This window comes from Paramormyrops kingsleyae, chromosome 19, assembly GCF_048594095.1.
Source record: "Paramormyrops kingsleyae isolate MSU_618 chromosome 19, PKINGS_0.4, whole genome shotgun sequence".
In the NCBI taxonomy this organism is placed as follows: domain Eukaryota; kingdom Metazoa; phylum Chordata; class Actinopteri; order Osteoglossiformes; family Mormyridae; genus Paramormyrops; species Paramormyrops kingsleyae.
The window spans coordinates 8,354,032-8,380,402 of NC_132815.1; the positions used below are offsets into that span (position 1 = coordinate 8,354,032).

The 26,371-nt window shown below is 42.2% G+C and overlaps 1 protein-coding gene across 2 annotated transcripts in view; it reads right to left on the reverse strand.

Moving 5' to 3' along the window:
- Positions 1-6,473: 6,473 nt before the first annotated feature.
- Positions 6,474-26,371, reverse strand: part of LOC111834254 (uncharacterized) — a 28,890-nt gene continuing 8,992 nt past the window's right edge. The window contains exons 7-13 of one of the 2 annotated variants that reach the window (XM_072703127.1): positions 15,694-15,883; positions 13,319-13,506; positions 11,539-11,700; positions 10,706-10,912; positions 9,453-9,659; positions 8,306-8,512; positions 6,474-7,471 (exon numbers count right to left, since the gene is read on the reverse strand). In XM_072703127.1, the coding sequence (XP_072559228.1) occupies positions 7,242-7,471; positions 8,306-8,512; positions 9,453-9,659; positions 10,706-10,912; positions 11,539-11,700; positions 13,319-13,506; positions 15,694-15,883 (1,391 nt within the window). In that variant the 3' untranslated portion in view covers positions 6,474-7,241. Of the gene's footprint in view, positions 7,472-8,305; positions 8,513-9,452; positions 9,660-10,705; positions 10,913-11,538; positions 11,701-13,318; positions 13,510-15,693; positions 15,884-26,371 lie in introns of both variants that reach the window. The other variant, XM_072703125.1, reaches the window with a different exon arrangement.

The window sequence follows — 26,371 nt, forward strand, 5'->3', positions numbered from 1 at the left end:
TAAATTTGCGCAATGTTTTAGAATCACTGCTATTAACAAAACAGCACCCAACCTTACTTTATTTTACCTACAAATTAATTTATATTGTTTTTCAAAACAAATATCATTGTAAAAACTGAGAACTTAGCAGATATGGATGGATTGTTGATCTGAATTAACTTTCACAGGGAAACTTCTGAAATGCAGTGTCTATTAAACCAAAGCTGCTTCTCTGAAGAGACAGACGACACACTGTCTGTCAGTTGTAGTTCTTTTGCTTGTTTGTCAGATCCCAGGTAACATACAGCAGTGACTGAATCCTGGCTCACCTGTAACTCTGGCCATTGCTGCCTCCATGTCTGTCCCAATCCGAGAAACAACAGGACAGAAGAGCAGGATGACGCTGCTGCTCTCTGCACTGCAGGGGTTTATCTGTAGATTCAGCTTTTGTATGAAGGTTTCATGGGTCCGGAAAGTTTCTCCAGCAACCAGCACATTGGCTTTTACTGGGGAAGGGAAACAGAATTCGAAAATGAGTTACAATTGTCATGAACAGGATGGTGAATTTTCACCTTGGAAGAAATACTATGGAGCAATATATAACTTTAGTTTGTAAATTAATTTAGTTTGAAAATGCAGGAACATTGTACTTTTTGCTGATTTAGACTGAAAGTGAATCATTTCAAATGGAAGATGACAAACCTGAGAAACGTGAGGAGGAATCCTGAGTGTAATAGATTCTGTGTGCGATGAACAGACATCCAGAGATGATGCAGCAGCATATTACGACACGCCGATCCCAGAGAGAAAAACCTGCAAAATATTTCCATGGCGAGTCAGTTGTAGTAAACAGCCAACAGTTTATTTAATCATCCAGGTTGGTAAGGATAGAGGAAAATGTTTTTTGTTGAATTAGATGTAATTGATACTTGCCATATCCAAATAACAGACAGCAAATGAAACCTGTAAAATATTTCCATCATAAGCCAGTTGAATTATTTAAGCATTCATACTCTGAAGGATGAAGGAGAATGTTTTTGTTGAATCAAAGTGAATCATTTAAAATATTTCTCTAAATGCACTGATTTCCCACAAATATCAATAGTAAACAAATAAACATTATTTTTTTTCTTAAGTCCATCGTGTAGTGCGGCAGACTTACATGTAGCATAAAATCCGTACTTGATTCGGTCGTAAGTCAAATTGCTCTGAAATATCGAAAATGAAACTTTAAACATTAAAACCACGTACGTTATACTGTGATCTAGTAACCTTTATATAGCACATAGTTCTTCGAATAGTCATGAAAACAATATTAAATTCTTGAACAAAAATAAGTAGATGCCTGTGGCTTTTTGTTATGTAGTAGTTTTAAAACGATATCTATAGTGCGGTGTTGGTAGGCTACACGTTAAGCCGTAATAACAAACATCGTGTTTTGTTGCGATTTTAATCGCATTTAAATTTAGGCTTCAAAAACGACGTAATTACTGAATAACTAGGCCACTAACTGTCATTTCTTAAATCTACAGTTTTAGTTATATTTTTAGTTATAGCTATATTTCAGCAGTTTAATACGGTTTCTTGAATATAATATAATAGATTACTGTCGTTATTTACCAGATTGTTCATGATCATTTTATATTTATTGGCCGTTGTTTCCTTTCGCGTCGAGAGATCGTTCCTCCAGTATGAATGAAAGCGAAAGTTAAACAGTAGGAGAGGACTTTTATTGGGGGCGGCGCTAGGATCTGAACACATTTATGGGTTTTATGGTTTCTTCTTTTGGGGGGTGGCAGCAGCATGGCACCTGTAAGGATTATTGACTGTCCCGTTGTTTTCTTGATGGGTGAATGTTAACGCGATGGTCTGTTAGCGAAAACGAAAGGTTTGATACGCCGAAGTACCTCGCTTCTGACATTTAATGGAGGTCCCAAAAAGAAAAACACATTTGCACAGTATTTAAATCATTTTTGTGATGTTATACACTATTGTAGGGGGTGCTACTGGGGTCGCTCGGCAGTTAGCGGGGGTGCATTATTACCCCGCCCCTGTATACGTACTTGACTGTAAAGGTTACGCAAAATAGGGGCACATTAACAATACATTAGGGCCACTTCGACATCCTTTGCAACCCCTGGGTCACCCCAGTTAAACGAAACGATCAAACCTCAGTCTTATATTATTAAGGCAGCTGAGAGTGTTAAGGCCCCTTCACCACCAGCTGTCACTGTCAGAAAAATATTAGTTTTTTTCTTGACAATTGCGCTATATAACTAAGAGTGGGGCCATCATTGTTATTCATTTAACCTTTTGAAAAGTATAGTTTGAAAAAGGGGAGAAATATGATAACTGCAGTATTGCATGACTGAGATTTAACAGTTAAAGCCTTTTGCCTTATTCTGTTCCAGTAACAGAATAAATAAATGGAAACCAAGATGTCCTATTGGACAAAGAGTGTTGGTTAAACATCAATGATTCACTGCTCAGGATTTTCCAGTGTTAGAATCTCAGGACTGTGCTGCAGTACTCAAAGCTGAATCCTCTCAACACTAGAATTTTTATTTTCTGGTGCAAGTCCCGAGGTGTTCTTCACCCCTGCTGAGATTTTCACAGGTCTTCAGCTGGATTCTCCTCCTGCTTTTGTTGTGCAAACCACCCATTACCTGTGAGGCCTGGCACATTTGCATTTGAAATGCAAATGTTCTCTGCCAGCCTCTCCCCCTTCTGACGACTGGGGTCCTTTCCCAAGAAAGGGGACACGTTGCAGACGTATTTGGTCTCCAAATCCGTGGCCATCCAGAACTTGATCCCAAATTTGTCCGGCTTGGATGCGATATACTGCGTGGACAATGAACCTTGGTAGGGAACAGCTGTTCGTCTATGGTCATGTGTTTTCCTGGAGTGAAACTCTCAGCACAGTTCTTGGTGAAGCGTGTCCAGAAGTCAGAGATCGCAGCAAATCTGTCTTTATTAGTCCCACAAGTGGAAAATCTGCATCGTCATGGCAGAAAAGTGGACAGTGCAAGACAAGAGCAGCAAAAATAAAAACTGTACTAACAGTACAGTATAAAAAGTGCACTATACAAACAATCTGGAGACACAAATATGGACAAGTGTATTGAAAAATATTGATGTGTGTATATATATGTATGTATATGTAAACAGATAAATATATGTATGTATTGTTGGGTTCAGCCACCCTCCGGGTCCGTGATGAGAAGGGATCCACACCAGAGACGAGGAGTAGTTGCACGTCAACAGTTTATTCAGATCGATCTGGGAGCCACACTCTGACATACATTCAGCATGTACAGTAGGAAGCTCTAACCATAGTTGTCGGCTCTGTCTCTTTAAAGGCCCTCCGGGGTGTCCCCCCCCCCTTCTCGGTACTTTTCCATCTACGTGACTACAACATATTTTGACATTTGCTCTAGTTCGTCAGTGAGTACATTCCCCCCCCCCCCCCTTTATGTTAAGCAAGAGTTAAAATAAGTATTGCTTATAGGATGTGTTCCTGTTTTCCAGCTGTCTGAGACGAGGTCACCCTGACCTGCTCGCACACTGTCAGTTCCTGATTTCTGTTAGCTGCATTATTTTAGAATCAACCCCTCAATTTCATCATGCCCTGCTTTAAGCTATATTCTCCTTTTCCTCTATTCATTGTATGTTCTTTATAATTCTATTGAGTCCCACAGTATGTATAAAGTGTATGTATAATATGTACAGAGTGGATATATAAATATATGTACAACACTGTGGAGTGACAGGGATTTACAAGAACTAATATTGCATATGAGAAATACTGCACATAGAAACTACCATGGTGTATTGGATGTGTGTGTTTGTTAGTCTATGTGTGTGGGGTCAGCTGCAAGGACTTTGTTGTAGAGTCTGACAGCGATTGGAAGGAAAGACCTTCTGAATCTCTCTTTCCTACATCGTGGATGCAGGAGCCTGCCACTGAAGGAGCTGCTCAGAGTCTCCTGCATGGGGTGGCAGGTTATCCAACAGGGATGACAGCTTAGCCACCATGTTCCTGTCACTCACAACCTCCACCGGGTCCAGAGGGCATCCTAGAACAGAGCTCTCTGGATCAGTCTGTTCAGTTGTCTTCTGTCCCCAGCGGTAATGCTGCTGCCTCAGCAGACCACACCGTAAAAGATGGCTGATGCCACTACAGAGTCAAAAAAGGTCCTCAGGAGCGGCCCCTGCACTCCAAAAGACCTGAGCCTCTGCAGCAGGTACAGCCTGTTCTGCCCTTTTTTGCAGAGTGCCTTTGTGTTATGAGAACACCAAGGTACCATTGGCAGTGGCTAAAGGTGCTGGATGCCGTGGTTGGGGGTTGTGGGGGGAGCAGTGAGCAGAGAGTGTGGAAGCAGTGTGAAGTGTAGAGGACTGTGAAGTGTAGAGGAAGTGTCTGAGGTGGAACAGAGGTGAGGGTAGGGGTGTCTGTAGCAGATATTGGGGACTGCATGAGTGAGGGCTGTATGGGTGGAAAGGCAGGGGCAGATGAATCAAACCTGTTGAACAAGTGATTTAGTTCATTTGCCCACCTCACATCCCCCACAACCAGAGAATTCTGTTTTTTGTGTGCCAGTTGCCCTCTGATTGCGCTTCTAACCAAGGAACTCTGTTGCCAATTCATGCAGCAAAAGGCAATCAGAGGGCAATTGGCACTCTTGGCAGTGTTCCATTGACATGGCAAATGATGACAGACCGATACTGTAATCAAACAACAAAACAAAACAAACAAAAAAACAAGACGGTTTTTTACAATATGCTGGACCTGGTGGCGGTCAATGCCTACATTTTGTACAAGGCATGTACAGGGTGGACAGGCAAAATAAGATTGTTTCTGAGTCTTCTAGCTAAGGAACTCCGTTGCCGATTCATGCAACACAAGGAAATATTGGCAGAGAGGAAGGCTGCTGAAGCTGCTGTGCCAGGGCCTGTACAGACATCGCAGTGCCAGGTGCAAGAGAGCTGCAACAGGAATCGCAGCAGGTTTACCTGTGCAACATGTCAGAAATTCACCTGTGCCAAATGCAGGGACGATGGACACTGGGTCTGCAAACGCTGTAAAGTTTGAAACAGACTGGTGTATCCATATATTGTGGATGTGTGTCTTTCATATTTGCAGGTCAGTCAGTGTGAGGGATATTTTGTATAGATATGGCAGGCTATGGTGGTTTCCATGTCACACACAGAGGTTTGGTCTGCCTTAGATTTGAGCTGCTCTGAGTAAGCAAATGCAAATGTGCCAGGCCTCACAGGTAATGGGTGTGTTTGCACAACAAAAGCAGGAGAACAATGGAGCTGAAGGCCTGTGAAAATCTCAGCAGGGGTGCTAGTAGGTAGTAGGTCCAGGGAATTTAAGCAAATTTGTGCAGGTTTAGTAAATCGAGTGTCAAATGAGCAAAACAAAATCATCAATCTCCAAATGAATCAAGATGTGTGGACCTATTTGCATGTTTGTTTTTCATGCACTTCATGCTAAAATCACATTCACAAGCTGTCAAAATCTAAAGATATTGCATTTTTTTTGTATCTGGGCAAACATGAACCAGATTATTGTAGTGAACCTGGCCTCCCCATCCTCTACACCATCTTTACTGGCCAGGTGATATTCTCGGATTAACTTCTCATTTGTAATTACATTTTTTCTAATGAGTATGGTGTTAGAATGAAATAATAGATTTCATTCTTCAGCTCCCGCCTTTTCTGAAATGTAACGTACTGTCAGACTTACCTATTGTTTGCACCCTTTGTGTTATCTATTGTGTATCGTAATTACCGATTTTCCCGCCCTGATTACCCTCGTGTTGTGCCTGTGTTTCCCCCTATTTGTAAGGGCTTAGGCCCTGGCTGATGAGTCAAGCATTTGTTACAGTTGTTGTGTCATCGTCCTCATTGCTGCTGGTGGTGTCCGTGGCCTCCTCATTCCCTCAGTTGTCTTAGTCTACTAGTCTTAGTCTAATAAACCTCTTATTCTCCTATTTGTCCTATAACTATTCACCTGTGAGTGGACTGCGTGTGACAGAGTGCTGGACTCCAATAACTATCAAATAATGAGCAAAAATGACTTAGTCATCCTCCATTGGTTTGGGCAGTTGGTGTAGTTTAATTAAAAATTTTGTGTGAATTTTAACCTACAAGCTTTCTGAGTTTCATCGTGTTTAATTAGCTAAAATGTCAAGGCTCCTGTTGTGCAGTTGGAAAGCGAAACACATAAGTGACCAGGAACTACAAAGATTACTGGTAGAATTGGCTCAGGAACTTGGAAACAGGAATTAGAATTGTGAACTTCGTTGGGAAAGTGCCTCATAAATACTCGCATTCGCATCCCGATCTCCCTTCACCTGTGCGTGGGCTTCCTGTGAGACACACCTTCAACTTCATGGCCTGTTTTTTTCAGTAATGAATCTAATTGAAATGTTTGTTGCCCCAAATCCATGCAATCTGTTTTCACATGACTAAAAACTAGTAAAAAATAAGTTGTTAGATCGATTTATTTGTGATTTTTATATCTGGTACATATTCATTATGTTTTTATTTCTTCCATATATGGCAATTCATTCCCAGTCTAAATTGTGGTGTATATACAGCTAACATCAGAATCAATCACATGCAGACTGACAATTATAGATTAAATTGATTAAAATCTCCTTATCATTTTAAACTGCAATTAAATCCATATCAACTTAACAATTGCATTCAGGCTTCAGATATTGGCCTAAACTTATTTTCACCAGTTAATAGATTTAAATAACATCAAGTCATTTGTCCAGATCAAAGAAGAATTTGGGCTACCAAACACTGGTTTCATTAGGTATGTACCATTTAGACAAGTGATTAATAAGCATGAAGAAACTAATAAAATCTGCTCTACTGATCTCCATCTGCAATAGAACAATATTTTATGGGTATTGAACTTGGCAAATCAGTGGGAAATGTAATTTCCAGTCTTTAGAATAATCTCAGATATATGGAACAGAATGATTCCTTGTACATTAAAATGAAATGCAAAGCTGAGCTCTAGCAAGACATCTCATCAACCTATATCTTCAAGTCATGTAAATGTATATTATTTCATTGAAAAAGTATGCTATCTCAAATAAAATAAGTCCTGTCCCAAATATAACATTTACTTGAAAGGTCAAAGAATTAGTACTTATGATCCGGTTATTTGTATACATTGTGCTCATAGCCACCTGTCCACTGGTCAGAGAGGCAAGTGTCTGTATCCATGTGAAGTTTACTCAGGCCTCAAGATACCCTTTACCTCCAGATGAACCAGTGGAATGTTCCATTGGTGATACAATCGTCTTCTGATCAGATTCACTCTCCTCTCCAGCAGGATCAGTGCCCTTCCCAGGAATGGCGTTGTCATTGGTGATGTTTAGGCTATCGGTATCCTGGGTCGATATCGACTGTTGCTTCCGGTCCTTGTCCATACAAACATCGGGTTGTGGGACCTCAGCAGGAAGTTCTTCAAACAAGAGGATGAGATCAAGGTTAGAAGAGGCATTATATATCATCTCTGTGTTGCAACGTTCATTTGTCTTGTGTCTCACTGCAGAAACATCTACTTCATGCAGCTGTTCCAAATGTAACTGTTACTCATTAGGCCCTAGACCAGCATTTCCGTTAGAAAAGATTTCTGCCGTAAATATATCATGGAGGATTTCAGTGTCGTGGACAAATGGGAAGATTTCAGGTGAAACGTTATACTTCTGTGTTCATTACTGAGCTTAAAAACAACTGATAGGCAGTTTAAAGAAAGAATATCTTCAAGTCATCCATCCATCCATCCATTGTCTGAAGCCTCTGAATCCCAATTGGGGTCGCGGGGGGGACCGGAGCCTATCCCGGGAACAATGGGAGCAGGCGGGAACCAACCCTGGGCAGTCGCTAACACACTGCTGGGCGCACACACTCCCACGCACACTGACACTCACACGCACACTCACACGCACAATGACACTCACACGCACACTCACACGCACACTGACAATCACACGCACACTCACGCACACTGACACTCACACGTACACTGACACTCACACGACTACAGGGCCAATTTAGACTCACCAATCAACCTATATCATCAAGTCATTAAATGTATATTATTTTATTCTAAAGTATGCTATCTCAAATAAAATAGTTCCTGTCCAAAATATAACATTTACTTGAAAGGTCAAAGAATTAGTACTTATGATACGGTTATTTGTATACATTGTGCTCATAGCCACCTGTCCACTGGTCAGAGAGGCAAGTGTCTGTATCCATGTGAAGTTCACTCAGGCCTCAAAACACCCTTTACCTCCAGATGAACCAGTGGAATGTTCCATTGGTGATACAATCGTCTTCTGATCAGATTCACTCTCCTCTCCAGCAGGATCAGTGCCCTTCCCAGGAATGGCGTTGTCATTGGTGATGTTTAGGCTATCGGTATCCTGGGTCGATATCGGCTGTTGCTTCCGGTCCTTGTCGATACAAACATCGGGTTGTGGGACCTCAGCAGGAAGTTCTTCAAACAAGAGGATGAGATCAAGGTTAGAAGAGGCATTATATATCATCTCTGTGTTGCAACGTTCATTTGTCTTGTGTCTCACTGCAGAAACATCTACTTCATTTTAGGAGTATAACTGCAGCTGTTCCAAATGTAACTGTTACTCATTAGGCCCTAGACCAGCATTTCCGTTAGAAAAGATTTCTGCCGTAAATATATCATGGAGGATTTCAGTGTCGTAGACAAATGGGAAAATTTCAGGTGAAACGTTATACTTCTGTGTTCATTACTGAGCTTAAAACAACTGATAGGCAGTTTAAAGAAAGAATATCTTCAAGTCATCCATCCATCCATCCATTGTCTGAAACCTCTGAATCCCAATTGGGGTCGCGGGGGGGACCGGAGCCTATCCCGGGAACAATTGGAGGAGGCGGGAACCAACCCTGGGCAGTCGCTAACACACTGCTGGGCGCACACACTCACACGCACATTGACACTCACACGCACACGCACACTGACACTCACACTGACACTCACACGCATACTGACACTCACACGCACACTGACACTCACACGCACAATGTCACTCACACGCACAATGACACTCACACTGACACTCACACGCACACTGACACTCACACGCACACTGACACTTACACGCACACTGACACGCACACTGACACTCACACGCACACTCACACGACTACAGGGCCAATTTAGACTCACCAATCAACCTATATCTTCAAGTCATTAAATGTATATTATTTTATTCAAAAGTATGCTATCGCATATAAAATAGCTCCTGTCCCAAATATAACATTTACTTGAAAGGTCAAAGAATTAGTACTTATGATCCGGTTATTTGTAAACATTGTGCTCATAGCCACCTGTCCACTGGTCAGAGAGGCAAGTGTCTGTATGCATGTGAAGTTCACTCAGGCCTCAAGACACCCTTTACCTCCAGATGAACCAGTGGAATGTTCCATTGGTGATACAATCGTCTTCTGATCAGATTCACTCTCCTCTCCAGCAGGATCAGTGCCCTTCCCAGGAATGGCGTTGTCATTGGTGATGTTTAGGCTATCGGTATCCTGGGTCGATATCGGCTGTTGCTTCCGGTCCATGTCGATACAAACATCGGGTTGTGGGACCTCAGCAGGAAGTTCTTCAAACAAGAGGATGAGATCAAGGTTAGAAGAGGCATTATATATCATCTCTGTGTTGCAATGTTCATTTGTCTTGTGTCTCACTGCAGAAACATTTACTTCATTTTAGGAGTATAACTGCAGCTGTTCCAAATGTAACTGTTACTCATTAGGCCCTAGACCAGCATTTCCGTTAGAAAAGATTTCTGCCGTAAATATATCATGGAGGATTTCAGTGTCGTGGACAAATGGGAAAATTTCAGGTGAAACGTTATACTGTACTTCTGTGTTCATTACTGAGCTTAAAAACAACTGATAGGCAGTTTAAAGAAAGAATATCTTCAAGTCATCCATCCATCCATCCATCCATTGTCTGAAACCTCTGAATCCCAATTGGGGTCGCGGGGGGGACCGGAGCCTATCCCGGGAACAATGGGAGGAGGCGGGAACCAACCCTGGGCAGTCGCTAACACACTGCTGGGCGCACACACTCACACACACATTGACACTCACACGCACACTGACACTCACACGCACACTCACACGCACACTGACACTCACACGCACACTGACACTCACACGCACAATGACACTCACATGCACACTCACACGCACACTCACACTGACACTCACACGCACACTGACACTCACACGCACACTCACACGCACAATGACACTCACACGCACACTCACACGCACACTGACACTCACACGCACACTGACACTCACACGCACAATGACACTCACACGCACACTGACACTCACACGCATAATGACACTCACATGCACACTCACACGCACACTCACACGACTACAGGGCCAATTTAGACTCACCAATCAACCTATATCTTCAAGTCATTAAATGTATATTATTTTATTCAAAAGTATGCTATCGCATATAAAATAGTTCCTGTCCCAAATATAACATTTACTTGAAAGGTCAAAGAATTAGTACTTATGATCCGGTTATTTGTAAACATTGTGCTCATAGCCACCTGTCCACTGGTCAGAGAGGCAAGTGTCTGTATGCATGTGAAGTTCACTCAGGCCTCAAGACACCCTTTACCTCCAGATGAACCAGTGGAATGTTCCATTGGTGATACAATCGTCTTCTGATCAGATTCACTCTCCTCTCCAGCAGGATCAGTGCCCTTCCCAGGAATGGCGTTGTCATTGCTGATGTTTAGGCTATCGGTATCCTGGGTCGATATCGGCTGTTGCTTCCGGTCCTTGTCGATACAAACATCGGGTTGTGGGACCTCAGCAGGAAGTTCTTCAAACAAGAGGATGAGATCAAGGTTAGAAGAGGCATTATATATCATCTCTGTGTTGCAACGTTCATTTGTCTTGTGTCTCACTGCAGAAACATCTACTTCATTTTAGGAGTATAACTGCAGCTGTTCCAAATGTAACTGTTACTCATTAGGCCCTAGACCAGCATTTCCGTTAGAAAAGATTTCTGCCATAAATATTTCATTTCAGGTCAAATGTTATACCAATTTGTGTTTATTACCAAGCTTAAAAACAACTGAAGGGTAGTCTATAGAAAGAATGACATCATCAAGGCACGTAGATTTATATTATTTTATTGTAAAATATGTTATTTCAAATTAAATAAGTCCTGTCAAAAGACACCTGCATAACACAAAACTAACTAATAAACAGATAATTATCATACAAGCCTGCGTTGTAACATGTAAACACTTCAGCTTTTTAATGATTAGTGGTTATCATTCTGTTATTTGGATTATTTATCCTTGTACACATTGTGCTCATGGCCTCCTGTTTGTTTGCATGTAGAGTTCTGTCCAGCTCCAACACACCCGTTACCTCCACAGGGGCCAGTGAAATGTTCCACTGCTACTACAAACATCCTCTGATGCAATTCTCTCTCCTTACCTGCTGGATCAGTGCCCTTCCCAGGACGCTCACTGTCGTTGGTGTTGTGTGACCTTTTGCCATCCTGGGCAGCCATTGGCTTCTCCTCCATATCCACATTGGTGTCATCAACATTGGACTCTTGGACCTCCGGAGCTTGACCTTCACTCAAGATTATTAGATCTGGGTAGAAACATACATAATAACTCCCATGTGTTGTAGGTTTTATTTCAGCTGTCCATGATTCTGCTGAAACAGTCCCTATGGTGGTGTTTCTTAACCTAGTCGTCTGGGATCCCAGACCGTCCATATTTTTATTCCCTCCCAGATCCCACCATGAATGTACCAGGCATTTGGGGTTCTTGATTAGCTAGGAGCTGGGAAGGACTTAATACGTGGGCTCTTTGGGGGTCCTCAAGGGCTGGGTTGGGACACACTGTCCTAGCATGTACATTCTATCTGTAGAAACTGCATTAGTATGGTGAATGTTGATACATTGTGTTGTTGCAAACTCTGAAAATGTGTCGAGAATGAACAAGTAGTTGAGAATTTTATTCCTGATCTGAGAAATCTACCAAAGCAACCATTACAAACTGTAATCAGTCAACAGTAAACTTTACTTGTTAAGTTCAGTTCTCAGCAAGCTTTATTTATATTACCCAGCATGCCTAGCACCATACTGTCTAGTTCAGTAAGTTTTATGACTAGATTTGTTTTTTTAAGTTTTATTCTAGTTCTAGTATTGTTAGTATTCTTCTACTATTGTTTCAGTTGTTCTACTTAATGAGGTTGTTTCACCTCTCCTGTAACATTTGGTAATGTTCTGTGTTGTGTTCAGGTCAAGGGGAGAAAAACATTGTGGAGGGCACAGGCCAATTCAGTTAAAGTCAAAGTCCATTTGTTCTGTTAAATTATTTGTTCTCACCCAAACACCAGCTGTTGCTGTGTAACCTGGGGCTGTACAGGGCTGCTGAAGAACTATTTGTTTAAATACACAAGAAAACAGAGTTGAGCTACTACAGTATGTGCATCGCTCTCAAATGTGGAAAATTATGGAAATTCAATCCTTTAATAATTAAGATATTTAAAGGCAAATATGGACATGTTTAATTTTGTATGGTACTGTTGGTGTGTAGGTGAATGTGGGGATGTGGTTGGGATGGTTCTGCTGCTTGAGGAGATGGAGTGGGGATGGGTTTCTTGCACACGGGTGATGGTGTGGGGACAGTGGAGATGTTCGCAGGGACGGATAGGGATAGATATCATCCCAGTGCAGCTCTCTACTCAGGACCTCAAACTACCATAAAGGACAGTCCATACCAGTTGTACCCTTCATCAGGAATAGCAGCCACCCAGCTCACATCCCCCTCACCCACATGGCATATGGAAAACGCTACCAGTGCATCACCACCCGTACTTCCTGCTTCAGACAGCTTCTTTAGACAGCTTCTTTACTCAGGCCATCAAACTGATAAACAGCCAGTACCCTGTACCTGTCCACCTACTGCATAACCACTGTATTCCACAATACTGTATTGTTAATATAGTACCTGCACTTTCAAGACAATTTCAAGACTATATACTGTATTATTGTCAATTTGCATATCCTACTGACTTCCCCATCCACATATTCCACTATTTATTTACTACTTATTTATTTATTGTTACATCTACTTATATTGCACTACTAATATTTTTGGATCAGGGACTGAGTCTTTTGTTTGGAGGGGTGTAATATGAATCTGGACACAATATGAACACAACTGTGCAGAGATCAGTCAGGCCCCAAGACACCTTTTACCTGCAGAAGAACCACAGGAGTCTTTCTTTGGTTGATCCTTGCACTGATCAGATTCACTCTCCTCACCCACTGGCTCGCTGTCACTGGTGATGTTTGGCCTATTGGCATCCTGAGCACCCATTGGTTGTTTCTCCATATCTGATGTCGTCAAAAGGACCTTGGATTGTGGGACCTCGGCATGTAAATTCCTGCTGAGTATGTGTAACAGACATGGGTGTGTAATAAAATTATGTTATAAAATCTGATTCTTACTGCTGACCTTAAAAAATTAACAATATGACAGATTTATACATATCAGCATGTGTTATATACAGTATACGTCCGCAGATGAGCCAGAACATTATGACCACCCCTGACTGAAACAAATAATGTTGACCATCTTGTAAAAACAGTGCGTATCAAGACTGACACATCGAATGCAGATAAAATGGGCAGAGATAAAGATCTGAGTGACTCTGACAGGGCCCAAATCATTATGGCCAGATGACTGGGTCAGAACATCTCCGAAAGGGCAAGGCTTGTGGGTAGCTCCCAGTCAGTCATGGTGGTCACTGGTCTGAGGAGGGACAAACTACAAATCGCCGACATCCACATGAGGCACAGATGTGACATTATGTAAAACAAGATTCATTGGACCAGGTGACTTTCTTCTATTGCCCCAAGGTCCAGTTCTGACATTCCCGTTGTAGCCACGTTAGATGGTGGACGGGGGTCAGCATCTTAATGTTTTTGTTGTATTTCTGTCTCGGTATGTTCATTAGGTAGGCAGTTCTAACCTCACTCAGTGCAGGATTGGTTATAAGAGGTGGGATCATTTTGGCTCTACTACTAATGTCTTGGCTCGGAGGGGCTGCTTTCTGGCGCAATGAACAAATGTTACAGATGGGCCCAAGATTTTCATGGGGGGGGGCTGCATGACATGTGAGAGGCCACCCACACTTTCCTCTAAACGATGTATTCAAAATGAAACTCAAACACAAGGTTTCCTTCTCTGCTGGCAAATATACAACTAAAAGTATTCAGTACAGCCATTTCCATTATTCCCAACAGCCTCAGCTCTTAAAGCAGAAGGTGCATGTTCATGAACAAACAAACTAAAATCTAAATCTAAAACCTTTTTGACAAATGGGTCTAACAGCAGAAGCCTGACAATCATTTAAAGTGCGTTTTAAATGGAAAGATCCTCATTTTAAGTTATTACTCTTAAAAAAAAATAAAACAAATATCGCAAATTATGATATTTTAAAACTGTGAGTTTTTTGTCTATGTTTTAAGAAAAAAAAATGAACCTCCATTAAATTCCCTATGAGACGCTAAGTTATTTGATTTTATTTATGGATTTGGCAAAATCACGTGTTGTTGACAACCAGGAAGTAATACTATTGGTTTCTATTAAAAATCTTTAAGAGCCCTAATTTTAATGCACGATAAAAGCATATCGATATAAATTTGGTAAAAGTTGTTAATGGGGGGGGGGGGGGGTGCCGAAGCATTAGATAAGCAGATTATCCATATCCAATATGCTGGGAGAGAACTGCAGATTGGCTCATTGGGGCCCCCTCCCCCCCCCCCCCGATGCTGACCATGCATTTTCCTATGCATGATCGCTTAGTCTGTCATTTTTCTTCTGATAAATGAACAATGGGTTCATTTATGTATGCGTGCACCATGCATTTTAGGTGCGGAACATTTGACAGAGTATCAGCAAAGCGCAAATAATGTGACCGTAATTAAAACACAGCTGGGTCAAAGTCCACACTCATATCAGCACTGAGCTGAAGTAAACTATCCATTAATATTTCCAGACGAAATAGAAGGCGGCCATTTGGTGCATGGTTCTCAAAATCATTCCATAAGATCTGAAATCATTCGCTATGGCACTTTGTGATGCGAAGTATTCACAATATTTGAACTTTGATGGATCTTATTACTTCCCCACAAAAACATTATAAATGTACATTTGAAAATCTCTTCCCTGGTAGGTCACAGATCAATCCGAAATTAGAGCTGCAGTACATAGGGCAGTGAAACTGGAAGTGCAAGAGGGCAGCTGAGAACATAATGGAGCCTGCAGCCGCCATCTTGTGAGCACAGCTGCCTGCCGTCTTATCTACCACCTCGCTAAGCATGATCCATTTGTAAACTTCCCAGGAACACTGTACAGATCAGTGATTCAGAAACAGTAGGGTGCATGATGATTTGATGAATATTCTATAATAAAGTGTATATTGATTTTTGGTTGCTGGCCTCCCCGTTTGGCAAATTTTATCTGTAGCAGTCCAATAGCAGGATAACTGATTAATATCCCGAATGTGTGTACACTCTTTGTTTTAATACTTCCTTCCCCTCAAGAGGGTCTGTTTCATCAGTGTTACCTCAGCAGTGCTGAAAGCACCTTGTCGACGGCCTCCTCATTTTCCTTGCATTCCAGCAGCCCTCTAGATTCATGGAAGGCACAGTGGACAACTTGCACTATGTTGCTCCTGGATGGTTGCACTGTGATGTTGGTCATGTGACTGGGGTGGTGACAGTGGTGCATGAACACCAGGATGACAGGTTTATCTTCTGTGGAAGAGAGAAACCAAACAGGTTACTGTGGGCACTGATAGATGCTGTTGCTTCCCCTCATGGGTTTTTACATCTTAAATAAGGTGAAAACAAAGAAAAGCTGTTTGATTCCTAGGATTGGCTCTTGGCTCAGTATTAACCTGTAGTGCACAAATTGTCATGGAAGGATGGATAGAAAACCTATAAAAGCCAAGGTCCTTTGAATAAACTAAATTTATTACATATATTCAGAGTCCAATCTAAACTGTGTGCTTATTATAGATTTCGTAAAAAACAAATGATGATGATTCAGATTCAATACTGCTTAAATAATGCATGTGCAGTGTTGTAGAAGCACTATGTGTTGCAGAAAAGTACCAAGCATTACTGGCTTAAATATACTACTGGGCAAAAACTGGGCCAAACCCTAATAGCAGAACATTAAGCTTTGGCCCATTTTTTTCCCAGAAGCGTATATGATTGCATAGACCTGGGCTGTTATTACACGCAACATGAGCGGTCAGGTTTATATTTAATCTAACATACATTCCTTTGTTTGATTCCATTATACTGAATGTCAAGTTCTGTGGCAGCCCAATTATTTTAAAAGTAAATTCAATTTCTATTTACTTACTCTACCAGATTACCTGGCAATTAAAACAAAGACATATAATTTGCAAACGTGTCAGACTCATTTTAGAGTCAGATCAATTTGCAAAACTTGGAGAACTTAGCAGATCTGACTGTATTTTCACAGAAGAACTTCTGATAGGTAACTTACCTTAAATAATTCACAACATCCTCTGTGTAGAGATGAACTGCATAATACCTCTTTGTTGTATCATTTGGATTTCAGGGCAAAGGTGACATACAGCACAGACTGAATCCTGTCTCACCTGTAACTCTGTCCATGGCTGCATCCATGTCTGTCCCAATCCGAGAAACAACAGGACAGAAGATCAGGATGATGCTGCTGCTCTCTGCACTGCAGGGGTTTATCTTCAGCTTTTGCATGAAGGTTTCATGGGTCTGGAAAGTTTCTCCAGCAACCAGCACGTGGACTTTCATTGGGGAAGAAAAAAAGAATTTTAAAATAATTTACAACTCTTGTGAACAGGAAGGGCATTTTTCACCTTGGATGATATTCTGTGAAGTAACTGGAACATAATTAAACAGGATATGACACGATGATCAGTTCTGGAATTTAGTTGTAAAATACAGAAACAGACTTTTGTTGAAACTGACTAAAAGTGATCTAATTAAAATGTAAGATGTCAAACTTGAGAATCGCCGGACAACTTACCTGGAATGGAATCATGCAGAATGTCATAGTTATTGTTGGAAGAGGGACAACAACAACATAGGCAACAAATCGCACGCCACAAGCAGCAAAAAAAATCTGTAAAATATTTGCATCCTAAGTCAGTTGTAGTAATTAGCCTACAATTAATTTAATACTTTGTTAAATGATTACTGTTAAATGATGAAGATGACTAAAACTGAGGATGACTAAAACTAAAAACAATAACATTTTGCATGAATTTATGAGAGAAAGAGAGAGAGAGAGAGAGAGAGAGAGAGAGAGAGAGAGTTGGGGATTTAACTTGATATCTGAAGATTTTGAGAGATGCCTTTCTGTCCATTTAGAGATATGAAACCTATTGATTCAATTTCAGGTTCATTTCACTAGGCCTACTAAAAATGTTATTATTATTATTATTATTATTATTATTATTATTATTATTATGACTGTGTCTGCGTTTGTAAATTTATTAGGCCTATGTCTACCGTATTACAATCGGCAAACTTACCACGAATTGCGTTCATGATTCGAGAGCAACAGCTCGGCAGATTCGTCTGAAATCATACACAGTGACAACATTTGTACAGACTACATTCCACAAATAGTAATAAAATCGAGTAATTTAGTTTTGGAACAAAAAGATGTAGACGAAGGCGTAGGATCGGTTCAAAATTTGTCGGGAAGAAATCAGCTCCGCACCTCCGCACCTTATCTAAAAACACCCGGTAGGCTACTCACACATTATCCATAGGGCATGAATCTACCGACCAAACCCACATCTACTCCCTTGATTTTAATTTAATTAGGACATAACTTCAGAATGACATTCCTATGAGGGAAAAGATTACGTCGTAATGCATTTTATACTATTGGATGCTATATATAGGCTACTAGCCTATAACTATAAATTAAACGTGTCACGTTTTATTTTTCATATTTGTCATATTTACAGTCGGCAGTTATAGTCTACTTTCATTTCTTAAAACTAAAATTTTAGAATAATTACAGCAGCCGGATGCTGTTACTCAAATAATACATTGCGGACGCAGCTTACCGGATTACACATGGTTATTTTATGTAGGCTATTTGGCTTTATTTCCTTAGGTGTCGATTCCACTCTATGTACAGTACGAAAGTGAAAATGAAACAGATGAAAGATCCGCTATGCAAGCGTCACGTTAGCCTACCGCGCTAAAGTCATTTTCACATTCGATAAGATTTTCACATGCTAAATCATTTGTGTGCTAAGTAGGCAGGCACGTGCACACATAGAGATCAAAGGGGGCTTGAGCACCTGCCCTTTTTATTCCTGGAGAGAAAGTGCCCTTTTTTCTGGGGTGCTTTTTTTTCTTTTTTTTTTTTTTGAAAAATAATATATATTCCTGTTTGCGCACAGCTTCCCTGTCAAACAAATATATTTATTGAAGAATAGTATATCTAAATATCAGGTCAGGAGTTCTGAAGTGAACATCCCCCCCCCACCCCCGCGCAGCGGCGCACATCATATACACACACACCTGCAGGCAACAGCAGCCCCTCCCAGCAGTGTTTTTCTTGGCTTGTGCTGAGGTGAGTGGAGCTGGTGATGAACAAAAGATTAAACTACCAGTGCCTCGAATAAGGCTCGAATTTACTGCTGATTAGCCAAAGACAAATATATAGTTAACCTGTGTTTTGCTAGCATGCATGCCTCATGAGCTACTAGACTAGCTAATGTGTAAGGGATAATCGCTATATATTATCCCACTTATTACATGGCTACCTACCAAATAAATAATTATTTTGACACAAAATATTAAAAGGGAGTTTATTGATTTAAGCCTGATTGTATTGCTTCCGCTAAAGAAAATAGTACACTCCGTCTCTACGGTTAGAATCCTGTGAGTCCATAGCAACGCTCTGTTTTTCATGTTCTGTTATACTCCGCACAGCGGTCTTTTATCAAGAAATAACAGACCGCATTCTACATTGGAATTCAACCAAGCCATCATGTAATAAAATAAGTTAGTAATAAGCTTACTAAATAAGCTTAATAAAGTTACTAATAAGCATATATCATAGCATAAATTGGTGAATTTAGAAGAAATCTACAGATGCAAACAGATGGAGGATAGATACACTCTAAAAAGTGTCAGTAAAGTTAACAAAATACCAGCAACAACCCTCTTCAGTTTAGCGTGAATATTTGTGTTGATTTAAAAGTGTTATGTGTTCTGATAACACCAAAATAATTAAAATGATGTAGTGCCTTGTGCAAAAAATAAACAAATTATTAGTAAAACACACCCCTCTGCTTGATGCAGTTATTTTGGTTATTCTAATCTAAATATATACTTGAAACTAGTAGCATAGAAAATGTTTTCAAAACATGCACATTGTGGAATGGTTTCCTTTGCTGCTCTATAAACCTAGTGAATACTAAGGAGACCATGGTTTCTGTGTGAACTGATTATTTTGTAGACATCTTTTGAAAATTAAACAATTGCATGAGTTTGAGGAAGATAAAATTAACTTTTTAAATTATTTTTTTAAAAAGGAAGTCAGTGTTGCGTTAATATATATACTTTTTTGTTTAAAAAAAGAAAAAAAATACGTAATTATGAGAGTGCCCTTTATTTCACTTGAGCCCCTGCCCCTCAAAATGTCTGTGCACGTCCCTGAAAGTAGGCTATTAATAGCTACGAAAACGGGCGATTTCAGATGTACAGAGATATTGGTTCAGCATTTTGAGTTTATTGCCGCATTGTTGCATACCTCCTGTTTTTCATAATTTATTCACGTGCGAATTTTAATTAACTTCTGAAAGTTCGCATGTGCACGTATAGGCTATGTATGGTCCCACTACGGAGATAATTATATTTAACAAGCTGTCATTTCAGTAGCGCTGCCGACGTCTGTAATTAGTGCAGTCAAATAAAAATTACATTTCAGACATTAAAAAATCAAATAAAAAACAATGAAAAGTTATCCCGCTAATAAACCCTGACAAGTTAAATGAGCACCAGAGATTTTAGACAAAAGTATTGTAATAGTGGGACGCCGAGCCATGTCGCTTGTAATAATAGTTCTCCTTCAGCCTCCCATCACACGTACACAACTGAGGAAATCGGCCTTTACACGTATCTGTATGATTGTTTCATATATGTACTGTATGTGTGAGTTTTCAGTAGTATGGATGCATGCGTGACAGTTTCATATGTGAATGTGTATGTGTTTCAAATGTGTTTGTTTTTTGTCTGAAATATTTCCTAAACGGCCCCTCATATTATCAAATTATACATATACTATATTATTAAGATTTTCAATATCCGCCTGAATTGTTGATATGTAAACTGTGTAATTTCTTGCAGTTTAATTTCTTGCTTTATAGCTTGTATATCTTTAACTCGTGCACATTATTTCTTGCATATTTGGTATCTGGGTATTTCTCAATTATAAATATTCTCCACCCACAGCAGAGTAATCACATGTTGTGCTTGCAATTTTTGAGGATAACTAATTAAACTGATTAATATCCTGGGTGTGTGCACATCATTTGTGTTATAATACTCGGTTCCCCAGCAGAGGGCCTGTTTCTGAACTTGTACCTCTGCAGTGCTACAGTAAATACACTTTGCTGACTGCTTCCTCAGTTTCCTGGCATTGCGGCAGCTCTAATGATTTGTGGAAGGCACAGTGGGTAATTTTCTCCACTGTGTTGGTCCTGGACATTTGCACTGTGACGTTGGTCTTGTGACTGGGGCTCTGACACTGGTGCATGAACACCAGGATGACAGGTTTGTCTTCTGTGGAAAGGAGAAACCAAACAGGTTAGTGTGGGCACTGATAGATGCTGTTGCTTGCACTTTCTGCAATAGAGTTTCTTAAGGAAATGTTATACATTATGAAGTTGTAGTATAACAATCATAGTATCTTAGACAACTTACTTGTGACATCAGCTACGCTTGAATCTCTGTAGTTTGTCTAATATCACACCATGATTACAGCAATTTAATTGTCTCCAATTTCAGCCATCAGCCATCTACTATCAGTTGGGTAATTCTGGTCCATCTGACACCCCTGTGCTGAGGCAGCAGAGTTGGGTAATTTAGGTTCAGAGAGTAAAAATCCAGACCGGGATTTTGCTTCAACCAACCAGTTGAATACTCTGTGACTGTAACTCTTTATGCTCAACTGGTTGGTTGAAACAAAATCCCGGTCTGGATTTTTACTCTCTGAACCTGAATTACCCAACTCTGCTGCTTCAGCACAGGGGTGTCAGAAGCATTTTGAATGTGGGGGGGACACACTGGCGGGGGGTTAAATGTTAAATGTGGGGGGGTCCAAACAAATGATTATGAAATGTGAGGAGGACACGTCCCCCTCAGATTTAATGACGGAGACGCCCATGCTTCAGCAATAGATACCACAGGATGAATGAGGGACGAGGCAGGAAACTCAATGGGCAGGATGCCAGTCTGTTACAGGGGACACTGACATCCGCATACTTGGCTGCAAATGGAAAGAACTATACACCCCTTTGCAGACCCTTACTGAGATAACTTTTTTGTGGTTTTACAGCAGAACTCTGACCAAATACGTAGGACATAATAACGAGAAACATGGAACCTGCTCTTCCTTTTTTTTTTTTTTTTTTTTTCCCCTTGTCGTGTCCGGCAGTTTAGCAAGCAGGATGTTAGTCTGGGTGCCTTATTGTGCCAACACTTTTATTTTAAGAAGTGGAGCTTCGGATTTAAGCTCCTCTTGTTACTTGAGATATACTCTTTATTAATCATTTTTATGTCAATGCGCCACAAAGCCAGAGCTGACAGGGGGGGTTAGTGGGAAAGAGATAGAGAGAGAAAGTGAGAAAGGAGAGAAAGGGGTGAGAGACAGAGGAAGTAGAAAAATAAATAAATACATAATAAAAATAAAAATAAAATAAGGAGGGGGGTCAGAGAGAGAGAGAGAGACAGGGAAAGAGAAATAATACATAACAAACAGTAGAACAAAAAGGAAAGAGTGATAAAAGGACAGCTTCTGCATCTTGCTGCTTTACACCGTATCATCACACCAGCTGCTCAATCTGAAAGATACGATCCAGGGACACACACAAACAGTATACACACAAAGAAACCAGTGGTACCATTATGACATGGGAATGTGCTTGTGCCAGTATCTGCTTCTGGAATTAAATACGTTAATACCAACGAAAGAAAATAAATATATATGCATAAGCAGACCACCAGGAACACTGTCTAAATATCGTTGTACCCGTATCTGCATCTGAGAGGAGGGAGTGGAAGCCACACATCAACTTTCACACACACACACACACCCAGACAAGGGGAAAGAGGGATAAAATAGGGGAAGAGAGCCCTAGGCTCTCTTGTGTGTGTGTGTGTGTGTGTGTGCATGTCTGTGTGTGTGTGCATTCTAAGTGTATGTGTGTTGATATGAAAGTGTGTGTACAGTATGTGTGTGCGTGTGCATATGTACGTGTATGTGTGTGTGTGTACGCATACGTGTATGTGTGTGTGTGTACACATATGTGTATGTTTGTGTGTTGTGAGTGTATGTATGAGTGTGCAGATTAACATGGAATGATTCCCAGTGAGTGTGCGAGGCCACAACAACACCGCCCTGGGGCCCCCAGACGGCCGGGAGAGCCCCGACGGGTCACGACGGGTTTCCTCTTCAGAGGCAGTTCCTCCCCCCCCGGGAGGCCGGCCACGCAGGCACGGACAGAGCCCGGACCCCGGACCACCCGCACACCCCCCCCCAAGACCCCCACCCGGGGGACCAGGGGGACGCCCCGAGAGCCACCAAGCACACCCGCCCCTGCCCCTCCTCCCCCAAGCCCAGATCCCAACCCTCCCTCCCCAGCCCCCGCACCCTCCCTCCCCCAAGTCCCCGCACTGCCGCCCCCACACCGCCCCATCATCCACGTGCTCCCCGTACCAGGACAAACCTGCAGACACACAGATCCATGCATGCACTCATACACACTCTCAGACACACACTCCCAGTCACACTTGCTCGTCTTTGAGGTCCGGCCGCAGATGCCCTGGGCTTGCCCAGTGGACAGAGTATGTTTTCCACCCCCCCAGATCGTAGGCGAGCGGGCACCCCGCCGAAGGCCGGCAGCCCCCCGCGGACGGCGCCGCCCCGCACCCGGGCCCGCCAGCCAACACCCGCCGCCCCCCCATCCCCCAACTCCCCCGGTCCGCCCACCACCCCCCTTGGTCAGTGGGAATGGGCGTGTGTGTGGAGCTAGGGTGCAGTTAAAATGTGGGGGGACTCAAGTGGGGGATGGATACCCCAGCCAGAGCCCCCACAGGCCCTCAATGTCTAAAGTGGAGTTAAAATAGAGGGGAAGGGAGTCGCGCTGTCCAGCTGTGGGCTGCCAAAGCAGCCGACCCAGGACCTGCACAGCTCCCCCCACCCTCCAATGCCCTATGTGAAAGAGTGGTGTGACATGAATGTATGTCTAAAGTGCAATTAAAATAATACAGAGGGGGGTGAGTGGCTAGTCACCCCCCCCCCTTCCCTCTGTGTGATGCAGTGTGGTGTTGTGGGTGTGGTGTCTAAAGTGGAATTAAAAGAGATGGGGGGTGAGTAGCTGATCACCCCCCAATACCTATATGGAGTGTGGTGTAGGTGGGTGTGGGCTGTAGGGGGCTGTGGGGGAATAGGTGGTACTGCAGCAGGGCAGCGGGCATCCAGCACGACGCGCCCGGATGCGGGGTGCCAACGCCCACGGGGGCGCTACCCCCCCCGCCGCAGCACCCCCGCCCCAACCCGAGGGGGGTATCCGGAGCCTCATCTGCGAAGGCCTCGCTGATGAGCCGCTCTCATACAAACACCTACACTCGCCAGACAGACTGAACTGGGACCTGTACCCTCTGTACCCTGCCCCGGTGCCCTCCCCCCAGAGGCCAGCATGCCCAGAGGCTCCCAGAGCGACACCCTAGTCAGTCCCACATGGGAAGGGGCGCCCAGGGGGAGACCGGCCCCCCCGGCACAGACGAGGCCCCCACCCCACCAGCGGGCCCCCCGGAGCCCCGAGCCCCATCCCGCACCCATGAGGCCCTAGCCACCCGGCCAGGGCCGGCGCCCTCCGCCCGGGCCGCCAGGCCCCCCCCGCGCCCACCGGGTAGACGCCCCCAGCCCCCCCACCCCGCCAACCCAGGGGCGACCCACAACCCCCAGCCCAGGAACCGCAGGCCCCCAGCCCCACGGAGCCACCGGCCCCCACGCCCCCCAGAGCCCCCCCAACACTCAAGGGACACAAGGAACAACAAAGCCATGACGCCACACACCTACTAAGTGATGGAGTCAATTATTGGGGACCAGACAGAGTTGAAATTGGCCAATTGATTCTTGGAGGAAGCAGACATTCGCTCCATACTAATGTGGTCCAACAAGAGACCTTTGTACTGATTAATACTCAGATTGTTTTTTGATTTCCAATTCACAAGAATAGTTTTCTTGGCGATGCACAAGGCAGTGAGAACCATTTGTGTTGCACTACCCTCCAGATCCATATTACTTACATCGCCTAGCAAGCATAATCTCGGGGAGGCCGGAATATTATACCCTAAATACGTAGATAAGTCTTCGCATACCCTCTGCCAAAATAGGTGAACAGCTGTGCATTCCCACATAGCGTGCATATAGTTATCTGGTGTATTATTTGTGCAGTAAGGGCAGGTGTCGGATTCTATGAGGCCCATCTTGAACATCCTTTGTCCTGTGTAGTGTGTTCTATGGAGAGTCTTATATTGTATGAGTTGCAGATTGGGTTTTTTGGTCATTCTAAAAGTATTTAAACATATTTGTGTCCAGATGTTCTGGTCTATACTAATCGATAAATCAATTTCCCATTTTGAGGTTGGGAGAGATATTGAGTCGTTTAAATCTGACACTGATCTATATATTTTTGACATTGTTTTAGGCGCATGGATTCTCAGTAGTTGGGTTACCTTTGTAGGTAATTGTAGATTTAATTCATCATGTCTGTATTTACCCCTTATTATAGATTTAAGTTGCTGATACTCTAGAAACTTGCTTCTCTGAATATTGTACTCTGAGACAAGTTCTTCAAATGGAATAAATTGTCCATTTTGGATAATATGCTCTAGATACCGTATGCCTTTATCCCCACATAACACTTTCTTGTTCAGTAGGATGTCTGGATTGTTCCAGATGGGCGTTCGTTGGCATGGGGTTAGCGGGGATTTGTTTAATTTAAGAAAGTTCCACCAGGCTGTCAGAGATGTTCTAATATTAATACTTAGGAAACATTTATGGTGTTTGATGCTAGAGCTGATAAATGGCAAATCGGAGATATCTAAATTATCACAGAACTCCTGTTCTACATTTAGCCATAGTCTGTCTAACGGGCTGGGATTAATCCATTTCAAAACATATTGTAATCTATTGGCAAGAAAGTAGTAGTAAAAATTTGGCAAATCTAAACCTCCACATTGTTTAGTATTTTGTAAGGTTTTTATACTAATTCTTGGTGGTTTATCCTGCCATAAAAATTTGGAAATGTGTGAATTTAATGAATTGAACCAGGCAGAAGAGGGTTTATAGGGGATCATTGAGAAAAAATAGTTAATTTTGGGTAGAACCATCATTTTGATAGAGGCCACCCTCCCCATGAGTGACATGGGCTGGGTTTTCCACCGTATAAGATCGTCTTCTATTGTTTTAATAAGTGGAGCAAAGTTTAATTTTTGCAGGTTTGACAGCCTGGGGGAAATATTTATACCTAAATATTTGATATTTCCTGATTGTAATGTAGTAGTTGGCGCATTTTGAAAATCGCAGTTTATAGGCAGGACTGTGGATTTTGACCAGTTAATGGAGATTGATGAAAATCTTTCTATGACTGAAATTGTGTGAGATAGGGAGGATTGAGAGTTTGGAAGGAAAATGAATACATCATCTGCATAAAGACTTATCTTATGAAGCTCGTTTTTAATTTGAATACCTGTAATATCTCTATTTTGTCTTATCTTGGCTGCTAGAGGTTCAATAAAAATAGCGAAGAGAGAGGGGGAGAGTGGGCAGCCTTGTCTAGTGACCCTCTGGAGAAGAAAGCTTGGTGAAGTTTGGTCGTTTGTCCTGACTGATGCATTAGGAGAGCTATATAGAATTTTAATCCAGTTAATAAAAGATGATCCAAACCCAAATTTATTTAGTGCTGTAATTAG